The sequence below is a fragment of the Alligator sinensis genome, unplaced genomic scaffold (genome assembly GCF_000455745.1).
Source record: "Alligator sinensis unplaced genomic scaffold, ASM45574v1 scaffold288_1, whole genome shotgun sequence".
Lineage (NCBI taxonomy): Eukaryota > Metazoa > Chordata > Crocodylia > Alligatoridae > Alligator > Alligator sinensis.
In genome coordinates, this window is record NW_005841876.1 from 1698874 (window position 1) to 1720063 (window position 21190).

General features: G+C 39.0%; 1 protein-coding gene across 2 annotated transcripts in view; it reads left to right on the forward strand.

The window, feature by feature from the left end:
• The window catches only part of NAXD (NAD(P)HX dehydratase), a 59576-nt gene that overhangs the window by 1360 nt on the left and 37026 nt on the right, over positions 1-21190 (forward strand). The window contains exons 1-4 of one of the 2 annotated variants that reach the window (XM_025196079.1): positions 2120-4922; positions 5237-5387; positions 6575-6620; positions 7831-7919. In XM_025196079.1, the coding sequence (XP_025051864.1) occupies positions 5284-5387; positions 6575-6620; positions 7831-7919 (239 nt within the window). In that variant the 5' untranslated portion in view covers positions 2120-4922; positions 5237-5283. Of the gene's footprint in view, positions 1-2119; positions 4923-5236; positions 5388-6574; positions 6621-7830; positions 7920-21190 lie in introns of those variants that run through there. The other variant, XM_006017232.3, reaches the window with a different exon arrangement.

Sequence of the window (21190 nt, forward strand, 5' to 3'; positions counted from 1 at the left end):
ATGAGGACGGTGAGCTGGAGTCCCCCCAGGACAACTTCACCGAGGACTCCGGAGAGTGCTCATCCTCCTACACCGAGCACCCCGTCAAGGTGGAGTGCCCGCCCTTCGCCATCCCTGTGCCGCCTGCCGATGGTGAGTGCTCGCCCCAGCTCAGGCGCCCACCCGCTGGCAGGGGTTTCCCTTCCTTTCTCTCCCATGCATGTGACCATAGAGGACACCCCCCCCCCAAGGGTTCTTCTATATACACACATGTGCACAGACTAGCAGAGGTTCCCCTACACACAGGCAGGGGTGTCCCCCCCACACACGTGGGATTCCCCCCCTCTTTATGGGCACAGGGGCTCATAACAGTAGAGAGAATCCCCCTGTACATATCATTAAGGAGATCTCTTCCTGCACCCCTCCTTTCCCCACACACAGGGACCAGCAGGGGTTCCCCTACTTTCACACACAGGGGGGTCTCCCTCCTTTCTTTGTAGAGATGCCCGCTCATACTGATAGGAAGAATCCCCTTGCACACATCATTAAGGAGGTATCTTCCCTTCCCCCCTCCCACATACATGCACACTGCTAAGAGGATTTCTCTTCCTCTTGTGTACACAAACACACACCCCCATCCCTTTCCTGCACAGTCCCACTCCTGGCTCCTCTATCACTGAATTTCTGATTGCTCCTATGTTGTCCCCCTTCTCTGTCACCCCAGCTTTGCCCAGGGAAACTGGATTCAACTTCTGTCTCCAAGCCCTTCTTCCATTATCTTACGCTGTCCTGTGTCAGGTTGCTCTCATTTATTATCTCTCCTCCCTCTTTTTTTTTTTAATACCCTTCTTGCTTCCCCCCCCACCCAGCCCAGTCCATTACCTCTTTTTATCCCTCCTAGGAGTGGAGAAACCAAAAGGCTTTAGTTTATGAGAATCTCTAAAATGATTGCACTATTTGGGGTGGGGGAGATAGGAGTAAAAATTTTTCATCTATCTGTTAAGGATGGGAAACAAATCAAGAAACTAATGTGCGGATAAGATATGAGAGTTGGGTGTCAAACTGCTGTGAATAAAAACAGAATCCTCTTCCTAATCCCTGTGTGTGTGAACTACGTTTCAGATGATATACAGCTTTCTAATCACTGTGCAAGAATTATTTTTCAATGGCTTGCTTTGCTAGCTAGATCAGTCTTCTGTTTTGCCTTCCTGTTGCCATAGCTTGGGCAGAAAGTTAGGTGGGCTTTTACAAGAGCAGTTAAACTGTTAATAGTTTTAGTTGTTTTAAAAGTATCCCTTCCAATTTAATAGAGTTGCAGACAAAACCCCTCAAATAGTCTGTCCCCCTTTCCCGCTGCTGTTTGCGCTCGGCACTGTGTTTTTTAAGTCTAGACATAGCTGTGTTTTTAATCCAACCCCTGAACCTGTCTTCAGAAATTGACATCACATGGAAACGGCCAATTGGCTCGCTAGCTCTGACCGACCTTCTTTTTACACACAAATCCCTTCAAAGGGTTGTTTACCCTAACATCCTTTTGAAATGCAAATCTGGAGTGCCAGCAAACTCAATTTAGATTAATATAATTACCTGCAATACACAAATGAGGCTATACTCTTTAATAGCCTTTACTTGCATCTTTTTTAAAAGATCAAAAAGACTCCTATTGTTAAAGTTTAGTACTACAGCAATTAAGAGATGCCTCTATGTGATCACGCCACTTTTATAACTTTTTGGTTAAGCGTGTGCGTACCCCTTCTTTCTTTTGTCAATCTAAAAATGATCAGAGACAATCATGCTTCATATTGAAACTGAATAATGTCTTGATGTGGTATTTTAGGGAAAGCAATTTTACTGCTTGCTCTTTTTTGTATTTCTGAAAGATGGAAAATAACACTGTCTGTTTTGTTTTAGGCTTTAAGGAAATCAATACACAAACCAGTACAGCGCCACTAAGTCAGCCCAAAAGATCAAAAAAACGCCACGCAAATTTAACACTGGATAAGATGATGGAAAAATTTCTGCAGCAAAGCGTGGATACAGAAGAGAAATTTTACAAATACGAAGAGCAGCGGTTGAAAATTGAGGACAAGCGCCGTGAAGCTGAGCATGCTCGTGAGCTTCAGATGTTACAAATGTTGGGACAGATGTTGGCAGGAATTTCTTCTACAGTATCACAGAGGTCTCAGTCTATACCAGCTAGCCCACCTCAGAGAGCAAATCATCGCTCATATGGAGATAACTTTAATTATAATGCTATGACAGCCACACTTTCTCCGCCGATAGGTACTTAATTCTATCGCCTAAATAAGATCTAACATTATTTTTAAAGAATATGTGTAACCACTGGTAGTAGCTTCTGAAAATAAATGGATAGTTGGAGTTTTGTGATGTTGTGGTGATGGTTTTTCATCTAATGTAAAATGAATGAAAATTTCATGCATGTCATTGTACTGCTTTTTTTTACCAAATAGATATAGATTTATAAGTATATAGATATATGCTAGCTATAAAAAAAAAAAAAAAAATAATGATGACCAAAGTAACAACTTTTCAAAAGTATCCCATAAGCACCAGTGAGTTCAAGTCATATTCACATCTCTGTAGAATGCATTTAGGAAAAGTTTTACCTAGATGTGGTATGGAGTTTAATCTCTGAAAATTGGCAGTTGAATGAAATAATAGAGCACTTAAAGTACATTTAAACTTTTTATTTTTTTTAACTGAGATGTGTTTGGTGTCATTCTAGTTGAAAATATGTACTTGGAAGCACCCTAGAGAAACAATGCATGCTGACGTTTTTAATGAGGTATATATTAAAAGGTCTGTCAACCTTGAAAGCTTAAACCTATATGATGTACCAAGTTTGTAGGACCTCAGGTCACGAAGAACCAGGGTTTTTTGCTTTGTTTTTAAAACAATCTAATACAGTTTAAAAACAGTGAGATAGTCCAAAAAATATAATGTAGGTATGTGGCAGAAATCCAATTCTGTAAGCCAGTTTCTGGCTCTTGAGAGGCTTCTAGGAACTTGGACTGTATAGATACTGCAAGCAGCCAGGTAAATAACAGGCCCAGTCCTACATTTATCTTCAAACTACCCTTTAACATTAGTGGAGTTCTGATTACACAAGGAATGAATACTCAGGCTCGTAGTAAAATAAGTTAACGCTTCCTTATCATACTGATTAGATAGCTGATCTGCTGTGTTATAAATCCTTAATGTCAGAAATCTAGTTTAATGTGTAAATGATGGTATATCTACTGGTTCTGTTTCTTTAAAATAAGTATTTGATTGAAATGTATTAGGAAACAGAATACAGAAAACTTCCTAGAGTACTAAATCATGAACACAGTACATACTCAGCTGTACCATTGCTTCTAAAATGCATTTGCTTTTAAGCTGAAGGACTTCCTATTAGTTTCACAGACCTGGCACCAGGATCCTGTTTCTTCTAATATGTTTGAAGATACAGGTGTGTAGTTGCGATTTTTATGTTGCAGAAAGATAAACTGAGACTTCTAACTTCTAATCGTGAAAGGCTTAAAAGAAAAAAATGTAATAAAGTATATTTTAAAAGAAATATTTCAGACATTGCATCTGTTTTTAAGGATTTGGGACCTCAGTTGTTTGTGTCTAAAGTTGCGCTGAAATGTTGAGAGACAATCAAATCCAATCAAGAATTCCTTTCCTGACTAGTTAATTGCACTGTCCTTTCTTTCTGTTCTAAGACATGTTATTTGTCTTTTAAAACAAAGGAAAGTGGTGGGGTTTTTTCAGCAGCCATGACACTTTGAGGGTTGTGATGTGTGTGAGATATGCATATTTCTTGTAGACGTTATGGTAGAAAACTGGGAAGTGCATAAAGTGTGGAGTGATTTGAAGGAAAAATCTGTCTTATTTCTAGAGGAGAGATGAGTGCTTTGTTATACTCTGGATCACTGCAATGCTATTTTGGCCATGCTCCAAGAGGGCTACTTTTTGATCTCAGTGAGAGAGGAATGCCTGTATTATAGAAGGATTTCCAAAGCAGGAGATCAGCTAGAAGTATTTATCATTATTGAACACTAAAGCATTTTTTTGCTAAAGATTAGCTAGCCTGGTTTTAGAATACAATTCTGTAGAGGTCGGAGAAAAAGTGTGGGTTTTTTTTGCTGACAGAACATAATAGAACCTAAATTAGGAATATTCCTGTTGGTTACCAGAATTTTTTTTCCCATGTTGGGTCTCAGATATTTTAAAATAGTTCTTGGTTTTGCTACTTGTGGACTTGGGATAGGAAGGGAAAATGCCAAGTGTGATTTTGCACAGATGAAGCAAGAGCATTTTATTGTCTTTTTGATCATTCTGCATTATCCTTTTAAAGATCTATAAAAGGATACTACTAAGGACATAGTGTCTTCAGCAGTCAAATTGTGGAATTTAAATGTATGTGTGTTTTTCCAATCAGAATTGTAAAATTGAACTTTAGTGAGAAATTTTGTAAAAGAATGCAGCAATAAGGATTTGTAAATTAATCCTTGTGACCTAACCTTTATATGTTTACTGCATTCTTTTAGTTAATATATTGTTAAATTTTGTCTTTGTACTGCCCTTTAAATAGGACAAATGTATATTTGCGTAAACTTTCTGCTTACTTTATTCTTGTTACTATCTGAATATTTCTTTTCTAAAAAGTCTTATATAGTTGGGACAGTAATTGAATACTCAGCTCTTTCAGTCTTCAGTTATTCTAACATATGGCTTAAAATGTAAATGATGTAAGTGAGGGATTTGAGAGGCCAAATTATTATTAAAAATAATATTTTGCATGACTAAATGCTTTTCACATAACCCTCCTTAGAGCTCATTACCTTCTGTAACCATCTACCAAAATAAAAAACACTGCTTAGGCCCTGATTCTGCGAAGACCTTCTGCAAAGACAAAGAAAGAAAATCTTTCAAAGGTTAGCAAGTTAAGGTGGACACTTTTATTCTGTACCAAAAGTTTCTGTATGATTTACTTAGTCCACTTCCAAAGTGGATTGGACAAATGTTCTTACATGTTTGAGGCCTTTGAAATTAGGACATAAATCTGTATCTTGTTAGAGTATGGCAAAAGCAATATTCAGTTTCTTAGAAAAAGAACTGTTTCTATGTTGTAAATGCTTCTGATTTAGAATGCTAATGTTTCTGAATGTGAAGAAAAGCTGCTGACACTTCTATCAATTATAAAAGAAACATTTTCTTTAATAATTATTTAAATTTCTTTCTTTTTCAGTTATAGAGAGATCCTTCTCGTTACACAAAACACATTCTATAAAGGATATGGAGAATATTTTTCAGTTGGTGCGCAATGTAATCCCTCCTCTAGCAGGAAAGAAGCATAAGGGTCAAGATGGACGTATAGGCATCATTGGAGGATGTCAAGAGTAAGTTAAACAGAACGGGTTAGTTCTGGGATCTCAGGTACTTGGTTCACAACTCCTAAAAAACATTTCAGTTCACCTTCATATTGGAGACATTTTTATGGAGCTATTAAACCAGAGTTTCTAAAGTAGGCTTTGCCAGTCCATTATCATCATTAGGTATGCTTACCAAAGAATACACATTGCTCTAAGGCAGCAGTGCAAGGCTTTGGCCATTCTTGTAGTTGAAATTCAGTCATTTGAGTCTAATATCTGTCCACCTCCTCTCTTCCTTCCACCCTGAATCCCTTCATTTTCAGCATCAATTACCTTTTATGTTGCATGACTGAAGCTTCTTGGATAAGTAGGGAGAAAAGAATAACAAAGTGAAACATCTGCTGTAAGATGATCCTAGTTAGACACAAAACTCCCGACTGTTTCTGGATTTAGGAACTACCTCTTGGCTACCTGGTCAGAGTTCCTAGTTTGGAGATAGGTGACCTTCTGAGACTGTTCCTTATTATTTACCTGCTCAACATGTAGCACATGCCATCAGTAATGTCACTGCATTGCAGGGAACTCAAAACATCCTGGTTAGTTGAATAGGATACTGAACCAGAGTTCCAGTTCAGGCTCTCTGCCAGTGATCTCCTGTGATACTCCTGGGTCATTTCATTTCATTGAGTATCAGCTTCTCCATTTGTAACGGAGCTGGAACTTTCTGTTGTAAAATGCCTGGAGATATTTTTACATATATTCATACATACCATAACTAGCTAAAGCTATTATTATGGAAAAGGTTTCCTGACTGGATTACCCGTAGTTTTGTAACTCGCATTTCTTGGTCTACTAGAGCAAAAATTTGTCCTGCATTCATGTTGCAAGGCCCTATATTAGTACCTATATGCTTTTTCTGAGTCAGTTATCTGAGAGGATTGAGGCTCTTATGTGTGCAAGTGCTTTGAATTGACTCTCTCTCTGTGGTGTAATCCTTTTAAACAACTCTAGCATGAGAGCAGACTCATGGCCTTACTGAATTCGCTTGGAGATTTGCTATTGACTTTACTATCCTTAGTAAATACATAAAAATAGCAATAGTAGTGAACTTTGATTTTTGAATTTGAGTTTTCTCTGTGAGAGGATGAATGATTACCAGCCTGTTGATGCACCATGCAAATCTTTTCCTAACCTAGTGTATGTTTCATTTGTAGGTACACAGGAGCTCCGTATTTTGCTGCAATTACAGCTCTCAAAGTGGTATGTATTTTCCTACCTTCATACATAGGCCATTTACATAGATCTGTGTAAATTAAGTGGCATTTACTCTGAGTGAGAGTTTAATGTTACTAGAACTGCTACTTTTCAAACCCTTTTTTTTTTTTTTTTTTTTAAACAATTGCCTTTCTGCTACGCTCTTGTTCCTATTCCTAGAAATATCATTTTTAACATTGTATTTAAAATGCATTATATTTTCAGTAAATTCTTTGTTTAATCTGGAGGTGACAGAAATCTTCAGCTGAGCTACTCTTTGGAAGTATAAGTGCATACATCCTTCATAAGACATTAAGGCCCCAAACCTGGTGTTTGTTACTAGTGGGTAGACTGCTGTGTCCAAGTAGAACTTGTAGTCAATGGGACTCTGTATGGGTATAACATTATACCAGAATTAAAAAAGAAAAAAAAAAGCAGTATCAAGCCTTCAGATATTTGAGTACTTGGAAAACATGAAATGTTATTCATAAAGCAGAGTAGCCATTAGTTGGATATCCTCTTCAGGCATTTATATTATTTAAGCTTGCACTGTTTACAGCATGTAAAGTAGATATGGTAATGAGATACTTTTTGGTTATTTATAAACATGCACAGATCTGATTTGATGAGGAGGGGAGTTGTAGTAGTAGTAGCAGTAATGAAAGAAATTTAGGACTACATTCTGCTCCGCTGCTCATGGGTATAATTGAACTGGAGTAAATGGAATTACATTTACACATTACAGATTTAATCCATTAAATCAAAAAAGAAGGAACTGAGAAAAGATTTCATGAATCAACTAGTCTCCTGCAGAAATGTATTACAGTGTTAATTTTTATCTGTGCTGTAGCCCATTTCTTAGTTTGCTCTGTTTTTGTTGTTGGTTTAATTTTCTTTAAATCTTAGATTTATATACTTGAATAAGGGTTTCAGTATGTAGCCTTAAGTTTTCTGAGTCTTGTTTTCCTATCATTCTGTTAGTAAGCAAGTATTTCTTTAAAGTTTGTTATGTACTATGAAAGTTAGAAATAAAGCAGTTGCTTAATCTGGTATTCAACAGAATCGAGAGATTTGTGTCAGAATGGAAAAGGAGTTGCTAGGTTTGCTTTTGTTAACAAGCAATAAGAATTCTGGTGGCCAATGAATAGCTATTAGAGAAATTGTTCAGAGTATTCAGATATAAATTGATAATTCTGTTTGCAAATTTCTTTCTTAGGGTGCAGATTTATCCCACGTATTTTGTACCAAAGATGCAGCAACTGTAATAAAGTCATATAGTCCGGAGCTGATTGTTCATCCAGTTCTGTAAGTGACTTTTTGTGTAAATGAACATGTTAATGTTACTAGATTAAATAGGTCAGTGTGATAGTTCACTGGTTTACATTACTTCTCTTCCTGAACCCTGTGGCAGATGATCTAGCAGCAATAAAGATGACTGTGTTTTCATTTTTTCATTTAAGAACACACAGAGATTCTGGCATGTTAAAGCCATTTGTCGGGGTGGGGTGGGGAGAGGGGGGTTTAATTATTAAAACACAAATTTTAAAAAAGGTTAAAAAGATTTTGCTTTTTTGCCAGTTGCTGACATGTGTTTGTGATTATAAGGCACCTAAATGAGAGCAGTGGCACAATCCAGAAGTGAGGATGATACAAGTTAGCATTTTAGAATCTGGTTTTGAAAAGACAGAATAATACACCCTTCAAACATCTTCCTTCTCATTGTTTTCTAATAGTCTGGGTTTTAACATACTGAATTACTATGTGAGAAACTGTTTTAACTTTTTGTGATTTTTGTAAGCATATATTTGGATATGCTAGGCAGATCTGTTCCTGGGTGGAAGTAGCTACTCTGATCTGAATGTGTAAAACTCATCTTAGACCCCAGGCCAGATCCAGATGGTGGAGGCATTAGCAATGGCTGTGACAGTGTTGTTCTGTGACTTGGATGTGGCCTTTGCCCTATGCTTTGTAAGATGGGGAGCTGGAAAGTGGGACTTTAGTTCTCACAAGCTGGGAGAGATGGTTTTGCCTGCCTGTGAAGATGTGGGCCAGAAGGAGTGTGTGGCAACCAGAGGCAGAGCTGGTACTTGGCAGAGCCTGTTTATGGCCAAAATGCAGAATAAATAGTGGTAGAAGGTGTGAACTGGGCTGCAGAGGGAAGGTTATGAAGGTAGGTTATAAAGGTCCAATTCACTGAAACACAAGCACTAAACAGCTCTGTGCTTTCTCAGCTGCAAAGCATACTGGGCTGAATTTTAAGGCACCACACCACAAGGCCTTGTGTATCTTCATCTGGTTGTCTGACCCATCATCTTGGTGAATGGAGGCAGTGGGCCTGCTCCCCTTTCAGGGGGGGCAAGGGTGGCTGGAAAGGAGCTGAGTCACAGTAGCTATGTTTACAGAGTCCCTAAATATCCATGTTTCTAATAGTAACTTTCCCATTTACTTGGGGATTCCATTAAAGGTGTTATCACACCTTTAGAAAGGACTTGCTGATTTTCTTAATGCATTTCCAGGTTAGCCTCACTAATATTGCTGCAGAATAGAGGGTTTCTTGTTTGGGAATTGAAGAGTGTGCATGCTGCAGAATTTTGGTCTTTTATGCAATGGAGCACTTGCGACCCTTAAAATCTTTTCATTCTGTAAGCTTGTTTCCGGGAAGCAGAAAGATGTACTTCATACACAGCACTCAGTGACAGACACATCTTTAGTAGGTTTGGAGTGTTGTAGCTATGATGATCAAAGGAATGTGCAAGAATGGAGGGCATTCTTAATGATATTTTTTGATTGGATCAACTGAATACTTAGGAAAGATGTTAGACAAGCTTTCAGCCACAAAGTGCCCTTTCTCTGGTCAGCCTATCTATCATTTATCCCAACAATACAATTGGTTCAGTAAAAGATATCACTAAAAAACCCCTTGCTTCTGAAATATCTGTGTTAGTCAAAATGTGGTGAACTGAGATTTGAGACTGCAGGGCTAAGTACAGTAAACAGTCAAAAAGCCTAAGGTTGAATCGATTCAATCTTCGCAGGTTAATCTAAACTGCATAGATTGAGCTGATATGCAAGTGAACAGACATTTGCTTTTGATTCTGGAAATGGAGTCACATGCCTGTAGTGGCTCAGACCAAAAGCTGGGCAGGTGCTACAGCATGCCTCCCTGCTCAGCTAGAGCAGACAGCTTGGGCCAAGAGTAGACATCACCCCCTGCCAGGGGGGTTTTACATGAGAGGTGCAAAGCATCCTGGGATGCTGGGGGACTGTGAGTTAACTTGAATCTGGAACGGATCTGGGACAGAAATTCAATAAACTGATTTTCACCTAAATCAGTTAAGTCTGATACTACATCCACCCAGGTTTAACTTAAACCAGTTCTGGTGATTTTTGTGCATTGAACTTCTGTTACTGATTTGAACTGGTTTCTGATAACTTAGGCTGGTTTATGTGTGATTTCTGTCCCTAGCCCAGCAGTGCATTCAAATGACTTGCATTTCAAACAACTTTAACCTTGTAGCTTGTGAATGCTACAAGTTGGTTCAAGCTTGGTTACCACACATTGGGACCAAAGTGTGGTTAAAGCAAGGTTCCATCTTAAGCTGTGTTTAAAATGATGATGATATAAATAATAATAATAAGGATGATGATGATTTATGCACAAAATTGTTAGCCTTGGTAATGTTTATGAAGTGGCCAGGGCCTTCTGACATTGACAACTTGACTTGACCATTCCCAAACAGTATGTTCCCTGATAGAATCCTATTTGTAGTTTTAGATGAGTCATGGATCCATAGGTGGATCCAGGATTTTATAGAGGGGGGTGCAGAAGCTGCTACACGGGGGTAGTTGCAACCAGCCTTACCCCTTTCCTCTGGGGAAGGCAGACCATGCTATGGGGGCGGCAGCAGCTGGGGGCTTTTTTAAGTCCCTGAATTGGGTAAGAATCCCTCCCTTTGGTGTTCATGCCCTTCCCCTCCATATTCAGTGGAATTTCCCCTCTCAGACCCCCCCCCACCCCCTCCCACCTTGCCCTCAGTAGTGAAGCCTCTGGGTGCAGGGTGGGCTGTTTCAGCTGCTCCAGACAGGGCTTCAGGAAATGGCTAGGTGGGAAGCTAGGTTCAGGGTAAGAAAGTGGCAGCAGGAGGTGGGTTCCCCAACCCTGTGCCTGCTCACGGATGGCAGGGAACAGACAGGGAGGGGGAGCCTACCTGCTGCTGCTGCTGTCCCAAGCTGAGCCTGGCTCCCTGTTGCAGCCCAGTTGGAGCAGCTCTAGAGCACCTTCTGCCTCATAGGTCAGGCTAGGACAGTGGCAGAAGTGGATGGGGGACAGGGGATTGAGGGTGGCAGATAGCTCCTGCTGAGCTGGAGGGAAAGGGAGGGGGTGTTGAAGGGAGGAATTCTTACCTTCTGTGGGGACTTAAATATAAGTTGTTAGCTGATGCTCCCACAGTGTACTGTAGTCTGAAAAGGGGTGAGACTGCACAATTGTGTCTGCTCTAGATCCATTGCTTTGTGAACATCCTCTTGCTTATAGCCTCAGTTGGGGATTGGTTTCTATGCATCTAGGCTACACACACACACACACACACACACACACACACACGTTGTATGATAAAATAATCCATAATGTGCACATTATATTCCCCCCCAAATGGGAGTGCACATAGATTTCACTTGGGAAATATTTGTATTTTAAATAAAGGATTTTCAAATTAGTCATTTTCCTTTTCTGATTGAACGTGAAATATAACTGTAATGCCGAATTTGTGACTCGATGACAGCTTTCTTATGAAAACAGTTAAGATTTAAGATTTATGGAAGAAAGAAATTACAGTGAGAAGACTCTTGTTAATACATTTTCAGAATCAGGAAGATAGAGCCAGTTATAAACAAAATACATTTCTTGTTTTTAAGGGTTTTTTCAAGCTTTACCACAATGTAGCATTTTTGCAGCTGTTAATGATGTGAAACAAATTTGTTAATTGTTAACCATTGGGCTGACTTCCAATTGAGGTCAAAATGTTTCAAAGTCAAGACAAGCAGTCTTGAAAAAGACAGAATGTCTAAGGATGGGGGTGGAAGGGAGAAAAGACTTGGAGAGATCTGGCAGAAGGCTGGCTCTGCTCCAATATTACTCAGCTATTATCTTTGATTAAAAGAGTCTATCATCTAAAAAAAATCACATATAATATCATATCTGTTCACCATTTGGATTAGTAATCATCAGGGATCCTAGTTTTCTCTGATAAAAAATAATCCCCAATTTTCAGATTAAAAAAAGCAACTCAAAATCTACATTTTTCCATGATTAAAATGAAACACCACTATATATAGATATATAGACACAGATATTGGTGGTATTTCATTTTAATCATGGAAAAATGTGGATTTTGGGTTACTTTTTAAATCCAGAAATTAGGGATTTTTTTAATCAGAGAAAACAGGGAATTAATTGCTTTAGACTGTCTCCCAAAAACTGTATCAACATATTTATGCTCTCTTATCAAATCCATTAGACCTGCTCTTTTATTTACTAAGAAATATCTTAAATACAGTATTATAAACTCCAAACAGAAACAAATTATTAATGTTATAGCAATGCAAGAACCACATGTTACTTCAAGAGTGTCCTGCTTGTATGCCCACTGCAAATACGGTGGATGTATGTGCTTGAAACAGAGCCCAGTGACTGTTCAGTGTTCAGGGTTGCAGCTACACTGTTAACCCAAACACTGCTGCCAATTTGACAGCAGCTGTGAAAGGGTTAATACTAGCTTTTGCTGACAGCAGAGTGTTTTGTGCCTCTGTGGTCAGGACTGAGCCATGACTCTGGAAAAATCTTTTTTTTCTCTTCATTTTACCTTGGGGTTATGTTGTATGCAAGAGAATACTGTATTCTTACCTTACTGTCCTTCCTACCACGCAAAGGAAAAAATTAGATGTCTTGTAGGATGGGATTTGGAATGACTTTCCTTTTGGAGTCCCCCATCAGATTCCTGAACACTTCCTAGGCTACTGTGATGGAGTTCCAACCCTGGATCTCTTTATTAATATATTTCCTGAGCTGCAGGCATTGCTATTAGCTCCAGGTTCCCTGACTTGGCTTTCACTTTTTTTTGAGTAAGAGAAAATAATAGAGGAATTCTTCTGTTGTAAAGGAATTGGAAAGACCACAGTGGTATGTCAGAATGCTTTTGATGCTATGTATTCCTATTTCAATTCTCTATGTTTATTTTGTGAGTAATTTGAAGGTGTTTGCACACCTAAGAGTGCTAATATTGTGCAGCATCCCCCAGCACCCTTACAAGGATCTCATAGCACCCCAGGGTTGCTGTGGCACCCTGCCCTGTGGCACTCTGGTCAAGAATCACTTTTCTAATTTGTAGGGACCTACCTAACTTGAGGTGGCTGCCTGCTGATTTAATGGGCAGAACACAAGGCCCAGCAGCCATTTTACGGGCAGAGTGCAGTGGGCCCCCCAGCACCTTGGGCCAAGGGGCCCCAGTGGTCCTGGTCCTGGCTGCTGATTGGCTGCATGTTATATGGCCCCATCCCTTGCTGCTGATTGGCTATGAGAGCTGTCCATCATGCAGCCCTGCCCCTCACTGGTGATCAGAGAGGCACTGGGCCATATGACAGTGACGAGGGGTGGGGGCGGCAGCCCTTAGAGCAGGCAGTTCCCCCTCCCCTTTTTCCCTGCCCTGGTGGGCTACCACAGCACCCTGAGGACTGCTGGCTCCCTATGGGGAGCTAGCATTTTATTTTCTGTAATTTTTTGTTCCTATGGATTTTGTGGGCTGAATTTTGTGACATCCACAAAATTATGGTTTCTGTAGGTCCCTACTAATTTGTTCAAGTTAAGTATCCTACACCTGATGTCTTCCCTTTCAGCTTGTGGATTCTTTTTGTCTGCTGCCTGCACTCAAATGTCCATCAGAACTGGCTGGTTCTACAGTCTAAAAAGTCTCCTTTATCACAAAATAATGTCGTCTTTAACCCCCATCCCCCCACCCCCAAAATTCTTTTGACTATTCAGATAATCCAGACTGCTTTTTGAAGTGCTTACCAAAACCTCATCTCTGTTCTTCCATTTGGGAATGGGGAACTTCCGTTGCTCTAAACCTTTCTTTGTGTAGTCAACCTGGAGTACCTAGATTCTTCCAGATTCTGTATCCTTTCGGTGCATGCTTACCATTCTGCCAGGCCAGAAACCTTAAAATATTTCCAGCTTGTTGTCTACTATGTGGCTGCTTCCAAACAGAGTGTGGAATGTGTGTCTAATTTAATGCATTATTAAGAGTTGAAGTTAGATATACCACTGTTAAACAGTACAGGCAGGTCTTCGAAATTGTCAGTCTCATATTCTACATTTGTAATAAATTCATCAAACAATATTACTGGTTTTAATAATGCCTTCTATATGCATCTGCAGGGCTAGTTTAGACCTCTTAAAGGTACTGCAATCCTCCAAACAAAAATATTTAAAGTTTTTTGTGTCAGCGAACTTGCCAGTGCTATCCTACCATTCAGACTCACTGAATTTTAAAAATATGAAAAATGTTCCTTCCAAGAGCATTAGTTTGATTCCAATCCTTTAGCTGTTTGAGCAGCCAAATTGTTGACCTCCCAGATTTATAGACCATTCACATTAATGGTAATAAAAGAAATGAAAGCCTTTGTTTACAACCACTGAGTTACAGAAAAAGCACTGATCCAGGTGTGAGATCATAGTAAAAACATAACTTTTTAAAGCTCATCATTCACCCAAGGAGCAATTTAAATCATGTACTGAAACTTATTTCATTTGATGTTTTATTTGGGGGAGAAAAGTGGGGACTTTTACCTAAAGAAAAGTTAGTTCTTCTTGCTTGCCATGAGCCAACTTCCTTATTAATTAGTCAGTTGTATGGGTTAATAAAGTGTTAGTTCAGATTACTCATTTTTTGTGTGGTAAAAATAGTTTAGGTAAATATTTCTGGTAAATATTTCAGTGAAATATTTTACTGATAGTAAATGTATCAAAATAATGTAAACTGTAGCATCTGGTTTAAAAACTACTAAATATAACCACTCTGTTTGGCGTCAACAACCTTAAGCTTGATACAAAATAAACTAATATGGGTGGGTGAATCATCCTTTGCTGCTATAGGAGCCCAGAGGATTTTACAATCTCTGTAGATGATGGGGTCGTGTAATTATTGGAATGATAAAAGATGGTGGCCATTCTGAACATAAGAACACTTTATAAAAAAATCAGAATTGCCTACTCTGTTAAAGTATGAGTAGATATGGTCAACTAATTTAGTCAGTTCAGTGGAGAAAAAGCACCTGGCATTTTTTACTATAACTACTTAAAACTGAACTGAGTCAAGACACCCGGTTACAACATGGCTATCTTTTGCCATTGCTAAGGCATATTAAAATAGTACGATGATTAAGACTGACTGATGTCATAACTGAGTTTATTAGTTGAATTTTTCTTAGTGTGAACTGTAAAGTGGTTTTGCTGCCAGTTGTGTGAACCCAGCTAGAATGCATGGCGTTGTTGAGTTACTGTGTTACTTCTCTGTGATAAAGTTTTTTAAGCCCAGAGGGCACTCTTGCAGGGTGTGTAGGATTCTACTCTGTCATACCTTTGTAACCAGCATTTGTATAATCTCCCTGGCATCCTCAGTAAAGAGACATAGATTGTGTTATCCTTGGTATGGTGACAGTACTCAGCTTTGTGTCTACTTGAATGATAGCTTTCATCCTTGTTCCATTATAATTAGCTGAAACTCGACCCAAGTCAGTTCCTGGGTATCAGAATGGCAGTTGTGGCAAAGAATACTTCTGGGTCCCGTCCCATCCCCCACCCCCCAACCCCCATTTGTGGCTGATGTGGTGAATTTGTGGGGGTGGGGTCCAAAGACAAAGCTTGATATGACCATCCGTGCCTTTTCAACTTTAAAGCAAGAAACTGAAGCTGGTGCATAATATAGCAGCCCATTTATTAAGTAGAATCCCTTGCTGTGAACACAACATCTGTGCTGTTGAATCTGCACTGTCTGTCTATTGGATTGGTCATTTGTTGCTCCTGGGTCTAGTCTTCAAGTGAAGCCTTCTTTGTTCTCTAAGGGTGTGTTAATATTTTGTTACTGATAATGGCTGTAAGGAAAGCTGTTGGTATTAAGTTTTAGAAATCCTTCTTTCTCTGGTTTCTTGATTTCCCAAATTAAGCCAAAGATACTCCCTCACTGCTGAATCAAGTTGGTTTTTGGGAGACTGCAGCCTTACTTGTCAGTGGCCTGCTTCTCTCTACATTTGGCATCCACTGATCAGCTCTTCACTTGTTCTAAGAAGAAATCATTCTGACTACAAAAGTGCTCCCATTTCTACTTAAAACAAAGGTGAGGAGAATCAGAGCTTACTACACTACTTGCTTCTGAAAATTTGTTTGTGGCTTCCTACCACCTTTCACATTTCCTAGCTACTCCATCACTGACTTTTCCTCGAAGTTTCTTGTTTCTGTACAAGTTTGACACTGTTTGTTATTACCAGGGATCCTGGTTTTCTCTAACTTAACTGAAAATTGGGATTTTTTTTTTTTAAACAAAAAGTAACCCCAAATCCACATTTTTCCATGATTAAAATGAAAGACCTCTGTCTGTCTGTCTGTCTGTCTGTCTGTCTGTCTGTCTGTCTGTCTAATGATGTTTCATTTAAATTACAGAAAAATGTGGATTTAGGATAACTTTTTTTAACTGAAAATTGGGGATTTTTTAAATCGGAGAAAGGCAGACTCCCTGGTTATTAATATTTTTGTTTAAAATAAACATCCATTTGTTGCTGCTTATTCCACATTATCCATCTCTCGGTAGTACACAGTTGAACCATATTCTGCTAGGAGACCTTGAATACACTGAAAGTGCTTCATACTGTGCCAACAGACAGTAAAATTGCTGTAACTGATTGCCAGTCTGGTTGGGCGAGGAACAGAATGCTTGGTGCAGTTATCAACCAAGACAAAACTAATCTCCAGATCCACAAAAGGCCACAAGGGTGGTGATGCTGAATGTTGTAATGCATAAATATTTAGACACTTGGCATGAGGAGTGTAGGAATGTCCCTTAATCAGAGCTACTTGCTCTTTGAGAAAGCAGCACCTGGATAGGATTCCCAGTGTTTTGGAGAAGGGAATGTTTACTTCCCTCGAAAAATGTTTTCTTGAAAATTTAGTCTTGCCTGATTCTTGTTCACCTGATTACTTCCCTTCAACCATACAAGCTACATTTTTAATGGGTTTTCTTTTGTACTTTTTCCACTTTTTTTCTTTTGAGGTACATTTTTTAATTGATGTTGGTAATTTTAAATAGATTTTTTTGGAGTGCAGACTAATTGCCAGTTAAAGTTGCTGATAAGAAGAAATGGAGGGATCTGGTAATGGTCCTCAGGTAGTAGTATGCATGGGACCAGTATGGAACCTAGCTTGAACTCTACATTGATACTTTTGTACTGAAAAAGAGACAAAAACTGCACATATTAAGACTTATAGAAGTCTCATGGTTAGACAATGCAATAACGTACCTTCAGAAAAGTGAAATATATATATATATAGAGAGAGAGAGAAACTTTTCTGTGTTAGATGTAAATAAAAAAATAGCATGACTAAACTTTTGAGAAGCAAGAATTTTATGGGTAATATTTTTGGGGTACCAAGTACCCTTCCTCAGCTTTCTGAAAAAAAGTCAATGTAGACTATAAGAAGATGGCAACCTCATTTACACAGTGAGGGAAAGCTATGCAGTATTCATAATTCATAACAGTTTGTGGACTTGCAGTCACAGTTGCTCAGAACAACAGATATTCTAAAATAAAACCAGTGTAATGTTACTGGAGTCAGGGCTTATTCTGATTTCCTTAAAAAAAAATGCAGTCCACCAGTTACTTTTCAGTGTTGTCTTATGTCATTCTTTCTGCAATATTATTAAGATTATCATGGCTTCAAATCTCTAGGCCCATCAGATGGTTTGCCCTGTGTTGCTTCTTGATGTGAAATTGCAAAGGGTTTAACGTGAAATTTTATGCTTTGTAAAATGCTTTGAAGATGAAAAGCACTACAGAAAGTATTTATTATTGCTAGAGGCAAAGTGAGCAAGAGTGCCTTGATATTGGACTGTTTATTTCCCAAGAGATGATTGTGTCTTGACGAGTGTCTATCATTAATTGGGGGGCAGAGACAAAAGTGTCTTATTTTCAAGTTTGAAAATAAGATGACAAACTTTTAACTGTGAGATCATATTTCATAGAAAATCATAGAAAATTAGGGCTGGAAGGGACATCAGGAGGTCACCTAGTTCAACACCCCCCCCCCCCCTGAGCAGGGCCCCTATCTACCCACCCCCCCCCCCCCCCCGGTGCCGATTTGAAAGGTAACAAGTCATACTACTGATTTGGTTTAATTTATTAGCCTTTATTTAAACTGTTTCACTTGCATAAGGCTGAGAGGTGATTTGATAGCCACCTACAGGTATGTCAGGGGTGAGCATCAACATCTAAGGGAGCAGCTCTTCAGGAAGGCACCTCAAGGGAGGACAAGGACTAATGGGCATAAGCTGATAGAAAGTAAATTCAGGCTAGACATAAGAAAAAACTTTTTTCTCTGTAAGGGTCACCAGGGTCTGAAACACACTTCCAGGAGAGATGGTGCAGTCACCCTCCATGGGAGTGTTCAAGATGAGACTTGATAGGCACCTTTTTGAGCTCATCTGAGCCCAATAACTTCCTGCCTATGGCAGGGGACCAGGCTTGATGATCTTACAGGTACCTTCCAGTTCTATAATTCTATGATTCTATAATATATTTGGCCTTTGCTGGTGAAATTTATTTTTAAATTCAGGCTTTGAAAACTTCCCTTACAGCAATATGCTAGAATTTTATTGGCAATCAGCCTTCTATGTTTTAAACCTCTTGGGATCTAAAATCCAGTGAATGTCACAATTTCTGAAAACCGCTATTTTTATTAATTTACTTGATAATTAAACTGACTTAAGTTTATCACATATTCATTTATTGTGTAAAATCTATTTTTTAATAGTGCTTTCTGAGCTTAATATTTTTTCTTATACTTTTTGCTTGTGTCTGTATCATAAAACTTGGTTTAGGATTGCTGTTAGAAAATAAATAGAGAATAGCTATTTGGAGACTTTATTATTATTATTCCTGTTGCTTTTTGGTTTAGAGAGAGAATCTGCATTGTTTAGTTAGAAATTGAACTTCCATATATTAAATGAGGCAAACATTGCAGAGGCATTGATATTTATCAGATGGTTCACTTGCCCTTGCATTGGTTCATCACTTCCACACAACAGCTCTGTTTTGACAAAACTGTTTTTGGCATTTCAGCGCACAGTACTTTTTGGGAGCTTGTACTGGTGGATTCTGGGACTTCTTAGCCAGCTATTGTTGGCCACAGGGGCTTTTGGCTGACTTCCAATTTAGAGGCACTACATCATCACATGGCTTTAAGAGGGCTAGTTGAACTTGTGCAGCTGCAAAACCTTTAGAGTTCTGCATCACAGTTGCAGAAATCATTGTAGAGTGCATTCAGTGTAACTTAGTGGGGGGTTGAGAAAGGGGAAGGGGAGGGAGTAGCCCTGGATGCTGCTTTTGGGGGAATTGTGCCAAAATAACAGCTGTGCTACAGCAGTAGTTAATCACACTACCACCATTGTCGGTGGGGCAGCAAACATCGCCGATTGTGTGGCCATAGCCCAGGGCATAGTGCTACCCTGCTACACCTCTGAGTGTACTGGTTTTACCAGATCAAAGCTAAATGCTTTCTCTCAAGTCTTGTGACCCATCCTTACAAATTATGCTTATAAAACACCCAGGAAGGCTGTTCCCTGTAAAAACAGAGCTTTATACAAATGTAAACTCAAAGTGCTACAAGTCATGGTATCTTGCAATACTTTTTTGCTTAGTTGTTTCTCATTCATTTGACACAATGTATATCTGCCAATCCGCTTCTTTAAAAAAAGAAAAAAAGCTCTTTCTTCCCATACTGTCTTAATATCTCTTGTATAGCACAAGGGGTGCTGTGAAGATCAATTAGCATTTGAGTGAAGTGCTTTGAAAATATGGCTTCTCTACATAAGCAAATGGAATGAAAAAGCTGTAGAAGAATAAGCAATTTTAGTCAATTGCAGAGTACTGTATTGTGGAGTAGCTTATTCTTCAGAAGCTATTCTGGTCAATTTTTTTCTGTAGACAATCCATTAAATGCTGGAGAAATACTAAGTATTCCTATCAAATAAAACCATCAGCTAAAAGGCTTGATTTTTTTCTATGAGCTTGCAAGGAAGGGAGAGGGCTTGACCATAACTGAACTATAAAGCTCATGAAGCAACTGAGAAAAAAGCATACAAGTATATTATAACTTTGTCATGTATTTAAAAAAATTATATCCATTCCAAACAGGTTGTGGTTTAATCTTAAAGCATGTAAGAGATTTAATTCAATATTCACTAATTAGAATTTTTCAAAGGTTCCTAGGCAGACAAGGTTCCTTGGGTGAATTTGATATCTTTTATTAGACCAACCCAAATGGTTGGAGAATAGTTATTAAGCAAGCTTTCGGGTTCAAAAACCCTTCATCAGGCTAAGGAGGTTTCAGCAGTTGGTGTGTGCTCTTCCTGGTGGTTCCTAAGCATTTAGAGCAACTTAAGCAGTGTCAGTGTCTGTTACTAAGCATTAGACTCTCCTGTATTGGGTATTAATAATAGTTCAGTAACCTGGCACTAAGTTGTTTTTTACCCTTTTAAAAAGGTAGAAAGCCCACAGCATGAGCTAATATATATAACTGTATTGGTTTTAAAATATTCCAGTTTTTAGCAACAGTCTATATTTATTCCTTCCAGAATTAAGCTTTTTTTTTTCTTTTTGGAATCTACCAGCAGACCGGGAAACTTTCCCTCCCATGCAACCAGATAATGTACATTCTTCTTTGAGTATGTTAGCTTATATATGGTTCCTCTTTGAAATGTTAGAATTTGCAATAAGGAAAATCTCTATTACTATATACAAAGGATCTCTTATATGGGAGTGGTCTTTAGTTTTGTGGTTGGTAGAGCTTTTCCTACCAGATGAAAGATTTCTGAAGCTTTAGCAGTTTGCCATAGTGATGTCTTATCAAAATTCTTCTAAAAAAAATTAACCTTCTAGGCCTCATGTCTTCGGTCATTTATATGTAAGTTTATGCTTGGAAACATCGTTAAATTACAAACCAAACACAGTCAACATATTTACGTGGTAGGCCTGTGCAAAGCGGCTAGTATTTGTTTCGGATTCGGATTCAGACGATTCGGGGGGACAGTGATTCGATTTGGTGATTTGAATCACCGTCCTGAATCAATTCAGCCAAATCACACAGACCCTGTCCCTCACCTGCTCTCCCTGCCCCTCCCAACCCAGCTCCTGGCACTTTGAAAAAAACCCAAACCCCAGACTCACCGGGTGCTGCTGGGTATAGGGAAGGTGATCCTTGCTGCCCCTCACTGCTCCACACTGCATGGGGGGTTTGCACAAGCCCCCCCCCC